This window comes from Alligator mississippiensis, chromosome 4 (genome assembly GCF_030867095.1).
Source record: "Alligator mississippiensis isolate rAllMis1 chromosome 4, rAllMis1, whole genome shotgun sequence".
NCBI classification, from domain to species: domain Eukaryota; kingdom Metazoa; phylum Chordata; order Crocodylia; family Alligatoridae; genus Alligator; species Alligator mississippiensis.
In genome coordinates this window covers 147948004-147967616 of record NC_081827.1, presented here as the reverse complement: position 1 = coordinate 147967616, position 19613 = coordinate 147948004, and the positions used below count along the sequence as shown (strand labels likewise).

Below are 19613 nucleotides of genomic sequence, written 5' to 3'. Positions count from 1 at the left end.
ATTGTGACACAGGTAGGAACAAGGCCCACATCTGAGGTTCACTTGACCTTTCCTCCAACACAAGGATTTCTTCCACTTCAGCTGGGGGTGGGGACAGCACCCAGGGGCCCACAGTGGGAAAGGAGAGTTATATGGGGAAGTAGTCATGGGTGAGGTACCTGCTGGAGAAGAAGAAATGGCCCTCTCCTCTCCTGCCCCTTGGTTCAGGTTCTTGGGAGGTAGGGGGTTGTTAAGGACAGGAAGGTTCTGTTACCAACTCCAAAACTGCACTACCCACAAGTGGATGTTGTCCCTTCTCCCTCCCAATTCATTGGTTGGCAGAATGGTGATTGGCAGGGTTAAAATCCAGCCACAGATTTTGGGGGGCAGAGGGAGAAATATGGAAAAAAAGATTAGTTGAGAGGGCGGGGGTGGGTGGAGGGTGGAGGAGCAGGAGAAGGAAGGACTTGTTCCAGCACATCCGGTCAGGCTGGTGAGAGAGAGACTGGATACTTCTAGCCCTAGTGCTGGGTACTGACAGACACACCAGATACCCAGGAGAGAGCTATCCTTGTAATTACCCTTGCTTATATTTTCCTGTTCAGACTGCCTCAGTGACTTTGCATGTCAGGAGCTTTTGTTTGGGCTAGTGGCGCAGATAGTTTAGGAAGTTCTCCCTTGAGATTGTAATCTCATCTTCGTCCTTCAACCCAGGACTCCCTTAGGACATGGGCCAGGACAAACAGGAAGGGGATTTTTCAGCCCCTGGTCTTCCCTTGAACACTTCCTCCAGGGTGTTTTTAGAGAGCTGTCAACCATCTCTCTTGTGGAGGGCTCTGCACCATCTCTCTCCTCCTTTTCCCTTGCTCCAAACTCTCATCAGTAAAACACACTGTTCTGTTTTTCATTTAAGCCTAGTGCCAGCTTGAGCAGCTTGCTTCAAGTAAGCCAATTTAAGGCTAGGCCTGACTGTCTCATGGGGTCCTTCTGCTTATCACTGCTTCTTTGGGCTCCCTCTATTACGCACAGTGATCATACTGATATTTCCCACATGAGTCAAGGATCAATTCATCAGTTTGCAAAGTGCTTTTACTTCCATGGATAGGAGGGAGTAGAATTGTGTCATTACTGCAAAGGGGTAGCAGGAATGGCTGGAGTCCAAACTAAGCAGTTGGGCCTTTACTATCAAAAAATGGCTGTGGGTTCCTTGTGCCTGTGTGCTGGGGCACCAGAATGGAGGGGGTCTGAATTGCATAAAGTTCTGAGTACTTGTGCTCAGAAAATCAGAGCCCTGTGGGGTGTCTCATCAGTAGCTGGCCTTGAAAAGACAAGCCTGAGATTCTGGTGCCTGGACTTGCTGTGTGATCATGTCACACCCCTCTCTCTGCCCCAGTTCCTCCTCCTGTATTACAGAATAATAGTGCTGCTCATCCATCTGGAGAGCACTCTGAAATCACCAGGTGAAAATGCTCTGCCTAGCTTTGATGATAAAGGGCATTATCGTCCAGACTTTTCCAGCCACTCACAGCTTCCCTTTGGCAGCACAAACCAATACCACAACCTTTCCCTTGAAAAGCCTCTTAAGCCCTGAAGCTAAATGCAAATCTCTCTGTGCTGTTACCCACATAGAGAAGCAGTTCTGATGGCACACATGGCCCAGTGGATTACAGTGTATGTTCCCTTACATTTTTTTGTCTTTAGATCTCTCCCCTGCTTCCTCCGGCTCTGGGAACTTCAGCCAGCTCACACCAGACTCCGCCACCAGCCCCCATGCAGCATCCCCTTCCCCACAACCTACTCCCAAGTCCCAGAAGGGTGGGGAGAAAAGTACCGGAGAGGTGAAAAAGGCCAAGAGCCGTACGGCCTTCTCCAAGGAGCAACTGCAGACCCTGCACCAGCGCTTTCAGAGCCAGAAGTACCTCAGCCCCCAGCAGATTCGGGAGCTGGCTGCTACACTAGCGCTCACTTACAAGCAGGTGAGCATTGAGGGCATTGTCTCAAAGGGGACCTGTCTTATCTTTGGGGAATGCTACTCACAGGGAAAGATGAGCAGCAGACACAGAGGAGGTGTGGGTGATGGGCACAGAGTAAGGGGGCTGGTACTGGCTGACAGTACCTGGAGGTCAGTGCCGCAGATTCATCCTAAGTGTGTCAGGGTACCATGGGGTGGGGGGAGAAGCAGCAGGAGAATGTAGTCAATCCTTGGTGCCTCCAGTATTCACAAGTATACTGTGAATCAGGCAATATCTGGTGCTTTTAAAGCTCCAGCACCTGGAGTCATGTGAGCATCATGAGCATCTCATTTTTAATTTTTTTTAAAGCTTCTAGCACACCTGGTTTAAGAGGAAGAGCTATGAACACATTTGAAAAGCCCCAAAATTACAATTAAAAAAAAATATAACCTCAGGGGGTCGGACTCGATGATCTATTGAGGTCCCTTCCGACCCTAGCATCTATGAATCTATGAATCTATGAACATTCCTGGGGATAAAAGATTCATTAAAAAGAGAGTGTTCACCCTAACTGGGTTGGTCTACTTGCTGCATCATCATAATGCAAAAAATTGGGCCCTGCTGCTGCAACTGTGAAAAGCTGGGGGTTGTTACAAACAGGGTTCATTATATGAGGTTGTGCTGTGTTTCACTGTGATTCTGATTCATGGATGCTGAATGCTGGTTGCTGGCAGTGCTGGGGGGCTGGGTGAACAGTGTGTGCCAGCAGTGAGGGGAGTCACCAGATGTTCTTGCATTTTGTGTCCTGACCTCTTGGTCTTTTTCTGGGTGCAGTTCCAGGCATTAGTGAGTTGCCATAAGTTACTAAATAACCTGGCTTGGACTCATTTAGAGATCATTCCTCCAAGCGCAGTCAGTGGCATCTGCCAGACACTGGGAAGTTGTAGCCATCTTTCCCCACTGCTGAACATGTCCTATCACCACTGTCTATCACCACTAGGGAAAAAAAATGTTTAAAAGTCTAGTGTTTGCAGTGGCTTGACATCAGGCAGTGTACAGGTCCTGCTAGCTCCATGCACAGTACCCTCAAAGGTTCGGGTGATAGTAGGGCTGGTACCAGGAAGCAGCAATGCCTGGGAGGAGGATGCCTTTTGCTCAGGTCCAGCTGAATGGGAGTCTGTCTACAGCGGTCTTGCCCTCCAGCAGATGAGAAGCCACAAGCCCTACACTTGCCATATGCCAGCAACTCCTTCTCCATTAGGTCTAACACACCAAGGGGTTGGATAGGGATGAGGGACAGTGCTGGGCATTACTAGGTGTCCCAAATGTCCGAGCATGAACAGGGACTGTCACAGCCATTAGCCAATTTTACGTGCACATGCACACACCCATACAAGCCAAACCTGTTCTGCCAGGAACAGGACAGGCGAGACGCCAGCTATTTCCTGCAATCAACATCTGTGCAATGGTTTCCTTGGCACTCCAGATGCATCCCAGGGGCAGTTGGCTCTGGAATTCATCCCTATCAGGGATCTGGAATTTAGGGACTGATACGAACACTCTTACAGATATGTGATTTCTGCTCAGTCCTGCCTGAAATCAGGAGGGACTTCAGGCCAGTCAGCAGCTGGGATCACAGAGACCAAGCTGGGCTTGATTAGTGCCAGTCAATGACAACATTCATCCATTTCTATCTTGGCAGTGGGAATGGCAATGAGCATCATACAGACACCTGTGTCCTGGGAAGTGGAAAGAGTGTCCCCATCACCATAAGCATGGTGTTGCTTATGGAGTTTCTTATGGTGTTGCAATCTGAATGATCATAGCAACCCACACCCCCACCCCGCCTCCTGCCCACTTGGAGGCTTTCTGCTCTGTTCCTTTGATCCCTGATCACTCAGTCCCAGCTCACTGCCACCTGTTTGACTGGGCAGTGAGAAATGCCGTAGGCTGGCCCCCATCCATTCATCCCCGAAGCCCTCACCTCCCTCTTTCTGATCCTTGGCTGCAGGTGAAAACCTGGTTCCAGAACCGAAGGATGAAGCTGAAGAGATGTCAGAAGCATGGCCTGTGGGCAGAGCGGGCTCAGAGTCTCATGCAGGTAAGGACCTAACATCAAGGGATAAACCTAGTGGCATATTCATTCAGACTCCCTTTACCCCTTTCTGGCCTGGAACAGAACAGTAGTCCATCAGATGGGGTGTTCTACCTCTGCCACGCTCCAGCACAATATAGATCTGCCTTTTCTGCGTCCAGCTGTTCTGTTCATTCAGCCCAAAGTCTCCAGTCATACCAGGAGGCACAAATGGTACCTAATTCGATCTCTTACATCTAGTACAATACCATGTGGCAAGAAGCAATGGTGTGTCTGGTGTAGGGTTTCTTCTTCTGTGCTACTGACTCAAAATAAGGAGGAGCCAGGTCCTGATACCATTGTGCCAGTGGCTTGGATTAGTTGTTCAGAAGGAGACCTGTTTCTCCTATAAGGCACCTCTTTGTCCAGTGCTATGCAATAAGGAGGGGAAAAATTCTTGCTGTCCCCTCCTGCCCAGAGAGGGTGACCAGAATACAGCCTGAAGAATCACAGTTGATAGTCCTGCTACAGGTCAGTCCTGGGAGTGCCAGGGAAGCTGTCCTTTGTTTTGACTCACCTTCCCTCTCTTTCAGAATGGGTTCCACCCCAGTGGCTACCTGGAAATGCACCCCAAATTCCATCAGGGCTACCCAATCAGCACGGCTGGAAACATCCAAGCGATGGGCACCTCACGTCAGAACTATGGGCCCAGCCAGAATTCATATGCATTTGTAGCCAGCGATGACGGGGGAGTCTTCAGCAAAGCTGGGGGTGCCTGCAGTGTCCAACAGACAGTGGGGTTCATTGCCCAGCACAAAGTAGACTTTTATCATGGCTTCCCTGGAACTGTGGAATACACTGGCACAAAGACAGGAGATGGCTATAGCTTCCACCATGCCTCTGCTGCTGTGACTTCTTTCCCAGGCACCTCTGGGCACCATCTATATCACACCTAAATGGGACGGATGCAGAAGATCTAAGCAACTGTGACTCAGCTTCCTTTTCTCTTCCTTTCTTTGTACCTCTTGTGCTCTCTCTGTGTGGCGGTAGCTCTACAGCTGTGTACCTTTCTTACAACCAGACACTCTCGCTTATGCCCACGTACAGACTCCCACAAGCTCATTTACAAAAACCAGTGTGCATCTACCCATAACCATCTGCAAACTTGCATGTATTTCCTGTGCAGCAAGTTGAGAGGTTTACTTAAAAGACACAGCCCAGCTCAACCAGAAGTGGTGGGTTTGATGCAGGAATTGTTGGGCAGTTATATAATTTTCCCTTCTTGTTCTTGGTTTACTGCATCTCGGTGATGAAGCCAAGGGATCCAAGATGCTTCTAATATGGCAAACAAAATAAAAGGGGATTATTATTTAATTTTATTTCAGTTTTGCTCCCTGGCTGAAGTATTTTGATTTGTCTGTATTTAGCACATCTGAACAAAGAGCAGGCTATTGTAACTTGGAAAATTATACTGTAGAAAGAGTAACCAACCATGCCTGCCATATTCCATTATTATGGATTTGTATCCCAGGGTCACTGGAAGGAGTGTCCCATGAGCTCTAATACCAATTCAGCTCCACTGATGTTGGAAACACTGGGAATCTTAATGTAAGTGGGCCAAAGGTAACTGCAACATTTTATGAACCTCTTCATTTAGGTCTGCACTACACAACATTAGATGATGCATGAACCAGGTTAAGATATAAATATGCTCCAGATGCTTCAGGACGGTTTCAAAGGGAGTTTAATAATTCAGTAGGATTTCAGTGGAAATTTTATACCTAAAAGTATCTTTGATCAGGGCCCCAGCTGTTGGAGTCATGTGATATACATCTATCTCATATTCATATATCTATTTGGTGCATGTGCGTATTTGGTAATGGAACTCAACTTTAAGTGGAACTTTTTAGCTTTCACAGTTGCAAAGCAAAGCTTTGAAACATGACCTGAATTGAACTTGTTGTAATGTTGCCTGCCTGAGTCTTCCCCCAACAACAAAAAAGAAGCTCTAGGATGTCACCTGCCTCATTCATCTCAGTCTTCCCTTGTTCCAAACTAGGATGACACTGGTAAAATGGGCGGAGCTCAGGGAGGGGATGTGAGGGTATGGTTGCATCCTCCTTTGATTCCCCTCATCCATTCCTGCCACCTGTGGGACCCAAGAGACCCAGATTCTGCTAGAGCTGGGATGCCCAGGCCCTCTTCCTGAGTGGGGCAGGCAGGCAGAGTCACCTATGACACCCAGCCTACACTTTGATTGCACCTTCCTTTTCAAACTCCTAGATCCATTGTTGGGAGCAGCTGATCTACCCTGGGGCTCCCCATATGTTTGAAACAAATGGACCTAAGCCAGTGTTGCTCCATTTGTGATCTTCACATACACCATGTGGTATTTGTTGTCTTTGGTAAAACACCAGTTCCTGGAGCCATGTGATCACTGGAGAAATCTGCTTTTATTTTCTTTAAGAAAGGTTCTAGACTGTGTGATTGCAAAGGAAGCTCAGAAAACTGTCCTGAGCATGGCTGAGGGGTTCAGTAACCAGAGGGCAAAGTAAAGAAATGCCCCATCAGGAAAAGAAAAATCTTGTTATTAAAGTTACTCCCATGGCTTGGGGAATGTGAGCCCTGATGTGAGACTGCTGGGGCTGGCAAAGTTGGGGCTAGCAAGACCAGGACAAGAGGGAACAGAAATGTTGAGTGCAAAGCTAACTCCCCTGCTCCACTTAAGACTTCCCAGTCCATGTTAGCTGTGATGCATGCAACAGGGTTAAATGACTAATGTAATGATAAAGCATACCTGAAGTTGCAGGTCATATCTTCATCTATGGTGCAGATAAGACTAGAGGCTAAATAAGACTGAATCTACACCCAGATGATGTACCAGTATAGCTAGTTCAGTTATGGTACATTTTTGTTAATGATATGGTTAGAGCAGCAGAAACTCTAGGGTGGATCCAGCATGTCAAGTGAAGGTGCCACAGACCAGTACAGTGCATTCCCTCCTCTGGGAGAATAGCAATACCAAAGATAAGGACTCAGGGCCTGATCTACACTTAAAAACGTTGCCAGCACAACTACATGGGGTAGGAGCAGGAAAAAAAATCACCCCCAACTTCCATTGCTTTACCAAGAAAAACCCTAATATGGACAGAAATTCTACCAGGAAAGAGATAAAACCTATGTTTTTGCTGAGATAGCTTAGTTTAGACATGGAACCAATCAAAATTACACTGGGAAAAGAACCCCTTCTTCTGGTACAATCTGTCTCTCAGATGGGAGCTGTGTGTTTTGTAAATGTAGAGCAGCCTGAGTTGTGTATGGGTAAGTGAGGGTCCCCAGCAGGGAAAAAGCTGGGTATTGACCAAAGCTGTTTTCAGCTCGCCCCTTGAAGCTGGTGCTTGAATGCATCTTGCATTTTACATTCATTGAATAAAATGAACTGAAGTTTCTGCCAATGGTAGAACCCTTCCATATGCTCTCATGTGGTCCCTTATATATCCTTTTCTTGGTTATGGCCAACTGCAAGAAAAGGGCTGGATGATGCCTTACCCATGGTGTGATGGTTAAAGTACTGTGTGAGGAAGCAGGAGCTACCTGCTCCCCCCACTCCTCCCTGCACCACCCACTCCAAGGTCCAGAGCCCCTAGAACTCTGGTTTCCTGCTCCCTGTATAAATGCTTGCTTCCCCTCTGCCCCTTATGGCTATAGGTTTTGCCAGACAAAAAATTCAGAACTTACATGCATAAGCTGGTGCTCCTATCTCACTCTGCAGCTGACCAGCCAGAGGGCAGCCTACTGAGCATACCCAGGCCTGTGTGTAGAGCTTAATCTTTTGGTCTTGTGGACCAGATGAGTGGCATGGGCCAGACTGGGTCTCCACATACCAGGATCAAGCCCTGGGCCCCACATCCATCCCTCACCTGGCCCTATGCATCAGAATCAGGCCCTGAAGCCCCATGACACCCCTGGCTGGCCACATGTGCCAGGCCTTGTGCTGACCTGCACACCCAATCTTGCATAAAAGGCCATGCTATTCAGCCCACAGTGCTTTCTATAGGTATGGAGATCTGCTTATACATGTAAGTCCTGAAATTTGAGTCTGGCAAAACCTATAATCACAATGGAGGGCAGGCAGGGGGGCACTTGTGCAGGAAGCAGGAAACTAGGGTTCCTGATCCTCTGTACCTTGGAGTGAGGGAGGTATTGAACCTGTAGCTTCTGCTTCCTCACACAGTATTTTAACCATCACACCCCAGATAAGGCATTACCCAGCCCTTGCTACTACCCTCCTGCTGTCAAATTTCTGGACCCGTGAACAGCCCCACAGGCCTCATAACATGATGCCAGGGGACAAATGTGGCCTCCAAGCAAGCGATTCAGCACCCTTGTCCTTGAAAACTTAGGGAGGAGGAAGTAATTAAACCTCTGCCAAAATTTCCCCTTTTTCCTATTTCAAAGGGGAAGTTTTATTTTGAAATGTACTTGAATTTGGTGCAGGGGAAGCAGCAAAATTCCTGAGAACAAAACAAAATGTTTCCATGTTAAATGAAACATTTTAGTCAGCCCCTAACACATTTCTATTTTATTGGGAAAAAGCAACAGCAAAGATCATTTTTATGGATCCAAAGAAAAGTCTATCTGCTTTCATTTTTCATTCAGGCAGAAACTGGAAAAAAAAAAACAATCAGCCACACAGCTCTACTCTTACAAGTCTGCCTAATGGCAGTGTTTGCACATTGCTAGAATGTCTAGGTGATACATAAATTAGAGTAACCCACTCTCAACCCACTCTCTTATTGGGCAGACAGGATTATGTCATAATATGACATAGGCACTCAATTGACTGAAGTCAGCAACAGCCTTGCTTGATTTTCCTTTTAGGGCTCTGCACAGGGTAAGCTGGTGTTAGATCCAGGCTGTGAGGCACACACACTTAAGCATCTTGAATCTCAGCAACAGGGGAAAATACCATGACCAAGGTAATACAACTAAAATGGCTTTGCGTAGTGGAGGGTGCACTATCTGCTTGCCGACAGGGCTCCCTATAAGAGTGACATAGTTAGCTTCCCACTGACCAGCTTCCAGTGGGAAGATCTTAGCTATATGCCAGCTTTGTGGAAATGGGAGACTCCTCCCTAGCTTGGCTCAAGGCAAGAGAAACTCAGAGGCATCTGAATCCCAAGCCTCTGGGCTTGGGCCTGCATGTAGGATGCCTGCCAAAAGATTTGGAAGTATCTGAAGCCCCAGGCTGAAAAGTTTGGGGTGGAGGATACTTGCTGGCAGTAGGGCCACATATGGTTCTTGAACAATTCATAGGATTTGGAACTGATCTGGCTGATTTGGCAAATTTGACCTAGGGCACAAAAAACATTTCCTTAAATCTTGAATCCCAGCAGCATCCAAACTGCAGCATTCAGAATAAAGGCCCTTCCCATCCCAGCTTAGGAGAGCAACTGATCAGGTTATATAGTCCAGGTTCTAGCACTTCAGTGTTGTGGGACCTGGATGATGTCTTTTCTTCTCTTTGGGGCTTAGTCCCTTTGGTAAAATAGCAATGGTCCTCATTTCCTCCAAGGTTTGGGGACTGAAGGAATCTTAAATTCTTAAAGAAAACAGTAAAATCCCCTGCTAACCGTATAATGGTTAGACCACAACACTGCCCTCATCTTTGGTATTGGCTGGCCCCTTCTTTTATTTGTAGCAGTCTCAGTAAAGGGCCAAAGATTGCACAGGCTGTGAAAACTGAGCATCCTTCACATCTGTGGCAGGAGTAACTGTGGGAGCCAGGAAGAAACCAATCACCATTGGCTGGATGTGAGACAGTGAGCCTGGGGAAGCCTGCCTTGTTCCTCCCCATATTGGTTCTTGAGCAGCAGAGGACTAGAGGCCAAACACATACCAGAAAGCTTTATCAGCAGAGCTATCCATTAGAAGTACAGTGGGCAGGAAGGAGAGGGAGGGAGGTCAGACTCCTGACTGACAGCTCTGGCCATAGACCCCTCCCATGCCCCCATGTACATACAAGATGCAGTAGCCAGAGTCCTTCAGCAGATCTAGCTTAGGGGGTTCAGGGAGGAGGTTAAGTTACACAGGTAAGAAGGGATCCTCTTGCCAGCAAATGCTGTGTCCACTAGGGGGCTGTGATGGTCTAGCTCTCCACCAGCAGAGGCTGGACCAGCTCTCAATTTTCAACCCATTATCTGGAAGCAGCATTGAGATTGCTGGGGAAGGGGAACATTCATTACAGCTCTGTTGCCTAAGGTTGCTGATCTGGTTATTCTCCCATACTTGACTGTCTCCCTAGCAGACCTGGCAGGTTGCAGGGCTCAGAACAAGGAGGACTGCTCAGTAGAAGGCTCCAGGTACAAGGAGAGAAATGAAAGAAGCAGGAGACAGACAAAGGCTAGGGACAGGCATTCAATTCTAGCACTGCACAGTTCCAGGCAGTCTGCAAGGCTGGCATACAGTTGTTCCAGTGCCCTTGTAGAGAGCAGGGAAATTGCCTCAAAGGCAAGCTCACAAGCCAGGGGGCAATAGGGAGCTGCTTCTTCATTCCCCCTGACCTCATAGCACACCGCCTGCAGCTGATACCAACTTGGCATCAGGTAACCATAGATCAGGGGCAGGCCCAGGTGCCAGGGAGAGAGGCAGGAGGTATGCTTCCTGCCCCTGTCAGGAACAGCTGCTGCCCTTGCAGCTACAGCTGCTGCCCTAGGTCCCAGACTGGCCTCAAGACACAAGCAAATGCCAGTTTACGCAGCACAGAAGACAGCTCCATTCAGTGCTGCCCTGCCCTGCAGGCAGATGACTGTTCTTACACCTATGGCCCACAGCCACAACACTGGCACTTTCCCTGTTGCTAGAACACCTGCAAGGCTTCTCACCTTGGCTAAGAGAGCACAGGCAAAACCAGCTTTTACCATCAGTGCATTAGCAGCCACCAGGCTGTAGGCAGTCACATAAGCTAGCCACAGAGCTCTGGTGCAGGGATACAGCACCCTCCCCAAACATACCTTAGGTTCCCTTATCCAGGAGTAAGCACCCTGACTACTCATTAAGAGTGGCTAAACCCAGGGACTGTGGGATAATGGGGGTCCCAGGGAACCTAGTGCACCATGCATAAGCATACAGGCATTACACATTGCACTAGAAAAAAAAAAATTCCCAAATGAGATAATTTGCTCTCTGAAAAAAAAAAAAAAGCTAGCAGTTTGTTGCAGGAGCCCTAGGTTTCTTTCACCATGAAGTGCTTGAACACCTCTGTTCACCCTTTGTACTGAAGTAAAAAAAAAAAAAAAAAAATTCTGGCACAACATGTAACACCTGTTCATGGCCTCAAAAGCAGGGACCCCTCATAATGCAGGCATCTGGAGAATACAACACACCCTGAAACAGCTGTAGTGCATCAGCTCTCACTCAGAATGAACTTCTGCAGAACTGTCAATTCTAGTGCTTCCTTAAAGTTAAATTCCTGTAATCTTTGGATTGGAGCAAGATCTCTGCTTCCAGTAAGGAAGAAGTTCTAGCCTCTATGGCTGTGGAGAGAGCCCTGGAAACAGGAAGCCATCCTCCCCTGGAGATGAAGAAAAGCACCCACTGTTTTTAAAATGCTGATATCCTATGAGTTTTAGGGCCTGACTCATGGTTTGTAACTACTGCCAGCTGACAGGATTGAGTTTGTTCTTCATCTCCCTCTGTAAAGGGGTTAGTGTAGAGTGCTTCTCATGCTTCTAGATGAAAGGAGTGAAGTTATCACATTAAGGGGGGAAAGAGGGGGAGACATTAACACAACTCAGTTTATTTTATTTTCAAATGTAAAAGCACAGGTTTATAAAAAACATTATGTGAAAAATACACACACATGCACACACCATAACAGTATTAGAGGTCACTGCAAGTTTGTTCCCCCCCCACCCATACCCAGCTATTTCAAGCTGCTTGCATTTAAAATTTAAATGCAACAGAAAATCCTCAGGCAAACACCGCATGTCACAGTGATTAAAACAACACATTAACAAAAAGGTAAGAGACTTTTCTATTGGCCACCAATAATAAATCACTATTAACACTAGAAAAATTGGTAACATGTAGGATTTGATTTTCTTCAATTGAAGCCATGTATTTGCAGCAGGCTTGGAACAGTGAAGTGAGACCACTCAGTCCATTTCACAAGCAACAGGCTGGGTTTGGCATTAGAGTTGCCTAAGCCTGGCTAGTTTTAGAGTTTTTATAGTTAAAAAACCATTAACATTTATAAAAAAAACAAATAAACAAAAAAAAAAAACAAACACTCCAACAACTAAAATGTTTTTTAAAAGAAGCCCACCCACTTCTCCCCTACAGAAGCAACACTGACACCAGAAGAAACTCAAGTGTCTGCCCTTGATGCAAGACAAAAACCCAATTAGGATGTGGGGGGAAAAAAGGTCTCCCCCTAGGGAACTGATAAAAGCCCCCATTTATCAAGTTACTCAAGACCAGAGAAGCAACTGTAAGAAGCCATGCTGCACTGCCTACGGAGGCAGTGGGCTAGTGAGGCCCAATGGGATTTCCCCCTCATTTCTAGTTTATTAGTGACCCAAACATCAGGCTTGAAACAACTAAAGTGTTTTTACCTGGTTGCCATGCTCCACCCCAGAGGTGGCTGCATTCCAGTGGTGTTGCATTATGATTTGTGAAGTGCTAGAGATCCTTCATGCCTAGATAATGAGTTATCTAGAAGAGAACTAGACAGGTACTTGAGGACATCTGCTGCTCTCACCATGATGCGTATGCTGGTATTAGATCCCTGGCAGGGTATTAAGGCAATCAGAAGTATTGGGTTGGCAGAATAAGGAAGAACAATTAGAGAACTGAAGAACCATCTGGCTAGACAGGAAGTCTCCAAAAGGCACAACCTTAAGAACTGACAGGCACAAGACAGAGCCATTTTGCAAACACTACAAGTGTCTGGATGACAATACTGATCTGGCAGGCCACAATTTCCTTGTCCTTCCCCACTCTGTCCTTATATACAGGATAAATGCAATTTAGATTACTATTCAACCCATGGGACAGATGCTTAGCTGAAAATAGATTTACAGTACATAACCTGACTTGCAGCAGCTGAGGATTGGGCTTGCTCTGAATTTTGTAAACCCTTGTCAGAATGAGACATCGAGGTCCTAAAATGAGCAAAAGGGATTAGAGTCATTTTAGCTGGGAATGCAGTGGGACTATCATATCTAGCCCTCAGAAAAGGCATACACACGTCCTCTGATAAGGCACATCATGCAACTGGCACAGGAGTTGGTAGAGGAAATACCAGGACTGAAAGGAAGAAAAAAACCAAACGGACAAGAGAGGGAAGTTTGAGGTTAGAAGCTTAGCAAAAGCTTTTCCCCCACAGCAAATGCTCTGCTACTGGCTGGGAGAGTCTTCTCCAGGGAAGCTTTATTGCAGGGATCCATAGACCAAGGACTCACTAGAGCACTGGAAAGGATCTATAGTAGATCCTCCTGTACCAGGACAAGAGGTCAGAAGAGGACTTAATGGCATAACTGGCCTGTTCCACCCACCTACTCCAATTTCCAGCACACACACACTTGTCCACAAGGATGGCTTGACATTAGCAAAAGCAACAATCCATTCCTGGAGCCAGCCAGGGCCAACAGCTTGGAAGCTGCCTTTCATCACATGTGTGCATATACTCCAGAACATAAACTAGACAGGCAACTCTTACAGATAAGAAGGAAGAGAAGGCCAAATCCTGCAAAGTGCAGAGCCTCTGCTGTAGCTAGGGGCACTAGGCACCTGGCAGGATCAGGACCCTGAGAGACTTAAAAGGAGAAAGCAGACACGAGTGGGAGCAGAAAAGGAACCAGAAAGGGCCTAGGAATTGTAATTGCTTTGGGTGCCCTGAGGGTGCCAGACTGGCTGGTATGGCTGCCGCACACCAGAGCCCGGGAATGACACTGGAGTGCCAGGGGTATTCTGGAAACTGTAGCTTTCTTCCAGCTCCACACTGGCATAATCCACATTTGTGGGGAAGCCATGATAGAAGTTCACTTTCTGCGGGCTGAGGAAGCCCACAGCTTGCTGGGTGTTGCAGGGACTTGCAGCTTTCCCAAAGAACGTCCCCTCATCCTCAATGGCCATGAAAGTGTACAGGCTCTGGCTGCTGCTGTAGGCCGGGCTGCTATTATAGGTCTGATGCACATTGGCCACAGTCTGGATGTTCCTGTTGGCACTGACAGAGCAGCCTTGGTAGTAACCGGAGCCAACATCCAGGTATCCAGCCTGATAGAACCCATTCTGAGAAAGAGAGAAGTCATGGATGAAAACAGGACCCTGGGGCACCCACTACACATGCAATACAAGGTCTCTGGAGAGGGACAGGATTTTTTTTTTTGCAGACCAAGTGTAACAGGATCCTAACCCATAGGCCAAGGGGTTTCAAAACTTAAGACTCAAGACATCCCTCAAGTATTGTCACTTCATAGCTTTCCACCCCCCCCCCTTTTTTTTTTTTTTTTTTTTTTGACTATGGACACTAGAGCAATTACATTGCAAACAACTCAGAAAGGCCACAACAGGTGGGATCTCTGACACTCTGGATTCCAATTTAGAATCTCTGGGTTTGTCTTGCAAGAATCACATGTAGTTTGCACTTAATACTATGTAGCACCCTTGATAGGATCTTACAGAAAACACCCTGGTTGAGAGCCACTGCTCTGCATACTTCCATGACACTATTAGTCTAGAGGTACAAGTTTCCAAATCCCCTCACAGACCTGCTGTACCATGAGCTGGATTGGACCCATATGCCAGCCCATTACAGTCTGGAAAACAGACCAGCTCAAGTTGCTAAGAAATGGAAAGGTTATTTTTTTTTTCTAATTTTGTAGTCCACACTACAGACTTATATGGTGCCATAGGGGATAAAGTAAATTTAATACTGCAAAAAAATGTATGGAGTAACTACTGGCAGGGAAGCTCATAAGTATCCCACATTAGCCAAAAGAAAGACAACTATCCAACTGATATTAAGGCCCCCCTGATAACTACCCGTAGTGAAGATAGTGGAATCCCACCAGGCTTCATACCTGAGGGAGGCATGTGCCTTTCTCAATCCATTGACTTTCCTTCTGGTATCGCTTATACTTCATCCGCTGGTTTTGAAACCATGTCTTCACCTGGAGAGAATGGAGGACAGGAGACAAGGTAGGACATCCATCTTTAGGCTTCAAGCACACACATGGCACTTTCACCCACCACTGATATGCAGATTCTCCCCTTTGCCCCCCACTTCAGCCATTTGACAGATTGGTTCAGACTAAAAAGGTAAAGGGAAGAACATCCCTCAGTGGAAAAAAAACAAACAAACAAACAAACAAACCAAACAAGCCACCCACATTTCTTCCTGTATCACAGACCCCAGTATTACAACATCCAGTTCAACAAGACAGAGTGGAGAGTGCTTCTTACAGTTTTACAGGCTACTCTCCCTTTCCTCTATGCTGAGGCTGGCTCCAACTCAAGGAACAGGGCACACTAGAAAAAGCTTCCTGCCACTGTTCCTTGCTCCCCCCCCCCCCCCCCGAGTTACTCCTGAACAACCATGCAAAGTAGGTGGCTGGTGCAAAAGCAAGTGCAAGCCACAGAGCATATATCTTTCTCCCTCTGCATTTGTGTGCAAATTACAACAGGAGAGCAAGAGGCTCACTGGACCTCAGGGTTTGCCCCAGAGGCCTCCCTGTTCCCAGACTGACCATGCAGCTTAGCCCCTTCAGCTCATTCAGGCAGACCACTTCAAATCACAGGTGCAGCTCAGCCCCTTCAAGGCAGATGCTAGGGATAAGACCCTTGGTGTTCACCTGCTTGTAGGTGAGCCCCAGGGCTGAGCCCAGCTCCCGGATCTGGTAGGGGCTGAGGTATTTCTGGCTTTGGAAGCGCTGATGGAGGATCTGCAGCTGCTCTGGGGAGAAGGCTGTCCGTGTCTTGGCTTTCTTCACTCCTCCCTCACCTCCTGCCCCACTCCTCTGGGGGTTAAGGTGTGGGGAGAGGGGCTCTGCATTGGGGCTGGTGGCAGAGTCCGGGGCGTATTGAATGAACATCCCCGAGCTGGAGGAAGCTGGAGAGAGATCTAGGGAAGGAAAGCAAAACAGGCATGAGGACAGTGTGCTGCAAAGACAGTGTAACCCCTCCATCACACCCTACCTGGCCTCAGAGGTCTACACCTTTGTATTAAGTTAGGCCATGTCAAACTGAGCAAAGTTAAGGGAAGCAGTGTTAAAGGAGCCAAGTCACAGGCAACAGCTGTTCTAGGGAAGGCTGCCTGGGGTAGATCTTGATCAGACTTGAACATAAGGGCCATACCCGACTGCAACAAATACAAGAACATCACTTTTTTGGATGGTACATGTCTCCATCCGAGAGAGCCAAGCTGCCGTTCCCTCCTCCAGCCAAGGTTTACAAGGGCTCCTCATAGCATCCTTTGCCGAGCTCTCCTTCAGCCGATTGAATGAAAATCCAACACCTCCTAAAGCTTAGCCTCTGAACTGGGGAGAGGTCTCCCCAGCAGGCCGGCAAGGACTTCCAAGGAGCAGATACTTGGGACTGGAACAGGCCTGCAAGACCTCCCAAAGACTCACCAGCCTCTAGGCAGGCAGGAGTTTCAGACCAAGCCCAAGAAAAGCCCTCCTATGCAGTCACCCCTCTCCTGCAGCCGAGCCCAGGGGCTGTAGGAAGGGAAGAAGTGACCCTCAGGCTCAGCCCCCCCGCAGGGGCCAGGACGGGGCTCCCGGGGCCCAACACCCGCTGGATGCCCGGGCCCCGCGAACAAGGGGCAGCTCTTCCCCTCCCGCAAGAGCCCCAGGGGGCATCTCTGCTGCAAGGAGGGGGTAGGCGGGTGCAAGCAGCAGCAGGAGGCGGCTCCGCAGGGCTCTGCCCGGGCAGTGCGGGACCCGCCACGGCTCGCCCACGCCCGCCAAGCCAAAGCGAAGCGGGGCGCAGAAGGGTCCCCCCCGTCCTGGCGCCTACCTGGGTGCTGGGGGGTCTTGTCCCCCGGGAACGGGGCCGGGGCCGGGGCCGCGGCGTCCTGCTCGCTGGGCTGGGCGGCCGGCTCGGGCGGGCAGTCCCAGTAGTAGCCCCCGTAGCGCGGGGCCGCCGGCACGGCCAGGTGCGTGCTCATGGCTCTCCCGGGCGCGGGCCGGGCCGCGCTTTATGCCCCGGGCTGTGGTGGTCAAGGCCATTGTCATGCTAAGAGCGCTTGATTGCAGGGGAGGGGCCCCGGGCGGGACAGGGGAGGGGGTAGATTGCACCGGGGAAGGTGCAAATCACCCCCCAGCCCCAGGTGTGCGGCTGCAGAGGCGCCCACAGCTGCTTCGCAGGGCGCGCAGGGGGCACAGCTCAGCCTTGGAGGCTGCCCAGAAGAGCGGGTGGGCGCCTGGCTGGGGTGGCTTAGGCGTAGGGTTGCCAACCCCCCTGGTGTCTCCAGGAATTTGATATCCGTCTCCAGGAGCCTGCGGAGAGGCACCCGGGACAGAAATGACCGGGCGTTCATTCAAGTAATACACTTGATCCGAGCCCGCAGAGGCGATGTTGAATCTGATGCATACAGTAGCCCGATGAGTTTTTAAAAGGTGATAGATAGCAAGGTGCCTTTGCCTGCCTGGCGTGATGTCTACGCGCCGTAATTAATGTCACTGTGGTGTGTGAGGAAATCTCCAGGAACAGATCAAACAGCTGGCACCCCTGCTTAGGAGCAGCAGCTGTGTGGGGCGGCAGGCTCCGGAGAGCCCTTCTCTGTGGGAGGGAAGTACCTGGAGGGCACGTGGGGGGCTCCCCGCCTGCCACCCAAATGAGCAGCCCCTGAGGGAGCCATGGGTGTGGGTGGAAAGTGATGCAGACAATAGGGTGAAGCTACAGTGTCGCAGCTCTGTGCCAAAACACGTCCTGAGGCTGGTGCCAACGTGCCCCTCACGCAGGAGGGAATGCAGAGGAAATGTTTTTTGTTTTGTTTTGGTTTTTGGTTTTTTTTATGCAGAGGAAATGTGCCAGGGAGGTTAGTTTCCCTAGAGCAGTGGTTCTCAGTCTTGCTTAGACTTGAGACAGCCCTTGGAAGATGCCAGCTCTTCGTTTTCTGTCTTCTTTTGACTACAGAAAGAAAACCAGGCCGTTTTTCTGCTGCAGACAACTCAGAAAAGCCACAGGGATGGATCTGTATTTGAAACGGGTTTATCTTGTAAACCATGTTTGTAAATCTAACAGTGCTAACACAGTGGCATGCCCCAACCCCCTTGAAAGGATTTCAAGACACCTCAAGGTGGTATAGCACCCTGGTGGAGAATCATTGCTCTAAGGAAACCCATGCAAACATCTGTCTTTCTTTAGCAATGGGTTATAGGCATGGCTTGACTCACTGACAAACCCCTGCTCAACTCAATGGCAGAATCAGGCCTGACTTGTTTATCTTTTCGTATCCGGCTCTGGGCACAAGCAAATGGCCTAGTGGGTTTGGGAAACCTTTGGTGTATGTCCTCTAATGGTGTAGACACTGCCCTCCTGAATGCAAAGAATTAGCTCAGACCTTTGGATTACCTGTCAGCCTGAAGAAAGCATGCATGCAAACTTAAACTGCAGATTTAAAACCAGAATTTTTTTCAGGGTAATAATTGCAAATGTTTGGCACAAATATTGGAAGGCTTTTTCTCTCAGGATTACATAAATATATGTATTGAGGGAAGACAGAGCCAAAACAAAGCAAATTCTCTAAATGATACTGTTTTAGGAAATTATTTTCAGTTCCCCAGGACAGGATGATACAAAGGCAGCACTTGCTTGTCTTCTGTCTGAATGGATATAGTTTCATTGTGCATTTTCTGTTGATTTTTCTCCCTTTTCCAGCTTTTTCTGCCCAACTCTCCCTTTTTTCTGCATGTATCCGTTTTCCTCTCTTTTTACCCCTTTGTCTAATTTTTGCTTTCTTTTTAAGAGACATACTTATTTTTTACTACTACTCCCCCCCCCCCCCAAATTAAAATCAGCTTTATAAAAATGCAGGAGAATGTTGATTGTCCAGACTAAGTAGTATTATCATTCTGGATAATCATTTTTTGGATCATCAAACAACACATTATGAAGTGCTGAAAACTATACTTTATGTATTGTACTGTACAGTAAATATTTGGATCAAAGGAAAGCAGAGCTGGAAGAGACCTCAGAAGGCCACCTAGTGCAGCCCCCTGCTTGGGGCAGGATCATTCCTAACTAAATAATCCCAGGCAAGTGTCTGTTTAACCTGCTTCTGAAAGTTTCCAAGCATGGAGAATCCACAACTTCTTTAGGTAGCCTGTTCCAATGCCTGGCCACCCTCATAGTCAGAAAGTTTCTTCTAATCACCAGCCTAAGTTTCCCCTGCTGCAGCTTGAGGCCACTGTTCCTAGTCCTGTCCCCTACAGCCACAGTGAAAAGCCCATCTCCATCCTCTCTATAATCACCCTTCAGGTATTTGAAGACTGTTATCAAATCCCCCTTGGTCTTCACTCCTTCAGACTAAATAACCCTAGTTCTTTCAGCCTTTCCTCACAAGTCTTGCCTCTCAACCCCCTGATCATGTTTGTTGTCCT

General features: G+C 48.2%; 2 protein-coding genes across 2 annotated transcripts; one reads left to right on the top strand and one right to left on the bottom strand.

The window, feature by feature from the left end:
- The first annotated feature begins 1595 nt into the window (after positions 1 to 1595).
- On the top strand, positions 1596 to 5966 carry LOC102572028 (homeobox protein NANOG). The gene is made up of 3 exons (XM_006267592.3): positions 1596 to 1955; positions 3943 to 4032; positions 4599 to 5966. The coding sequence occupies exons 1-3, from the start codon at positions 1653 to 1655 to the stop codon at positions 4959 to 4961; spliced, it is 756 nt and encodes a 251-aa protein (XP_006267654.2). The 5' UTR covers positions 1596 to 1652; the 3' UTR covers positions 4962 to 5966.
- A 5825-nt stretch (positions 5967 to 11791) lies between these two features.
- Positions 11792 to 17294, bottom strand: LOC102571803 (homeobox protein NANOG). Its single transcript, XM_006267591.4, has 4 exons — positions 17026 to 17294; positions 15861 to 16129; positions 15090 to 15179; positions 11792 to 14298 (listed from the first exon to the last, which is right to left on the bottom strand). The coding sequence occupies exons 1-4, from the start codon at positions 17174 to 17176 to the stop codon at positions 13876 to 13878; spliced, it is 933 nt and encodes a 310-aa protein (XP_006267653.1). The 5' UTR covers positions 17177 to 17294; the 3' UTR covers positions 11792 to 13875.
- Between the last annotated feature and the right edge of the window lie 2319 nt (positions 17295 to 19613).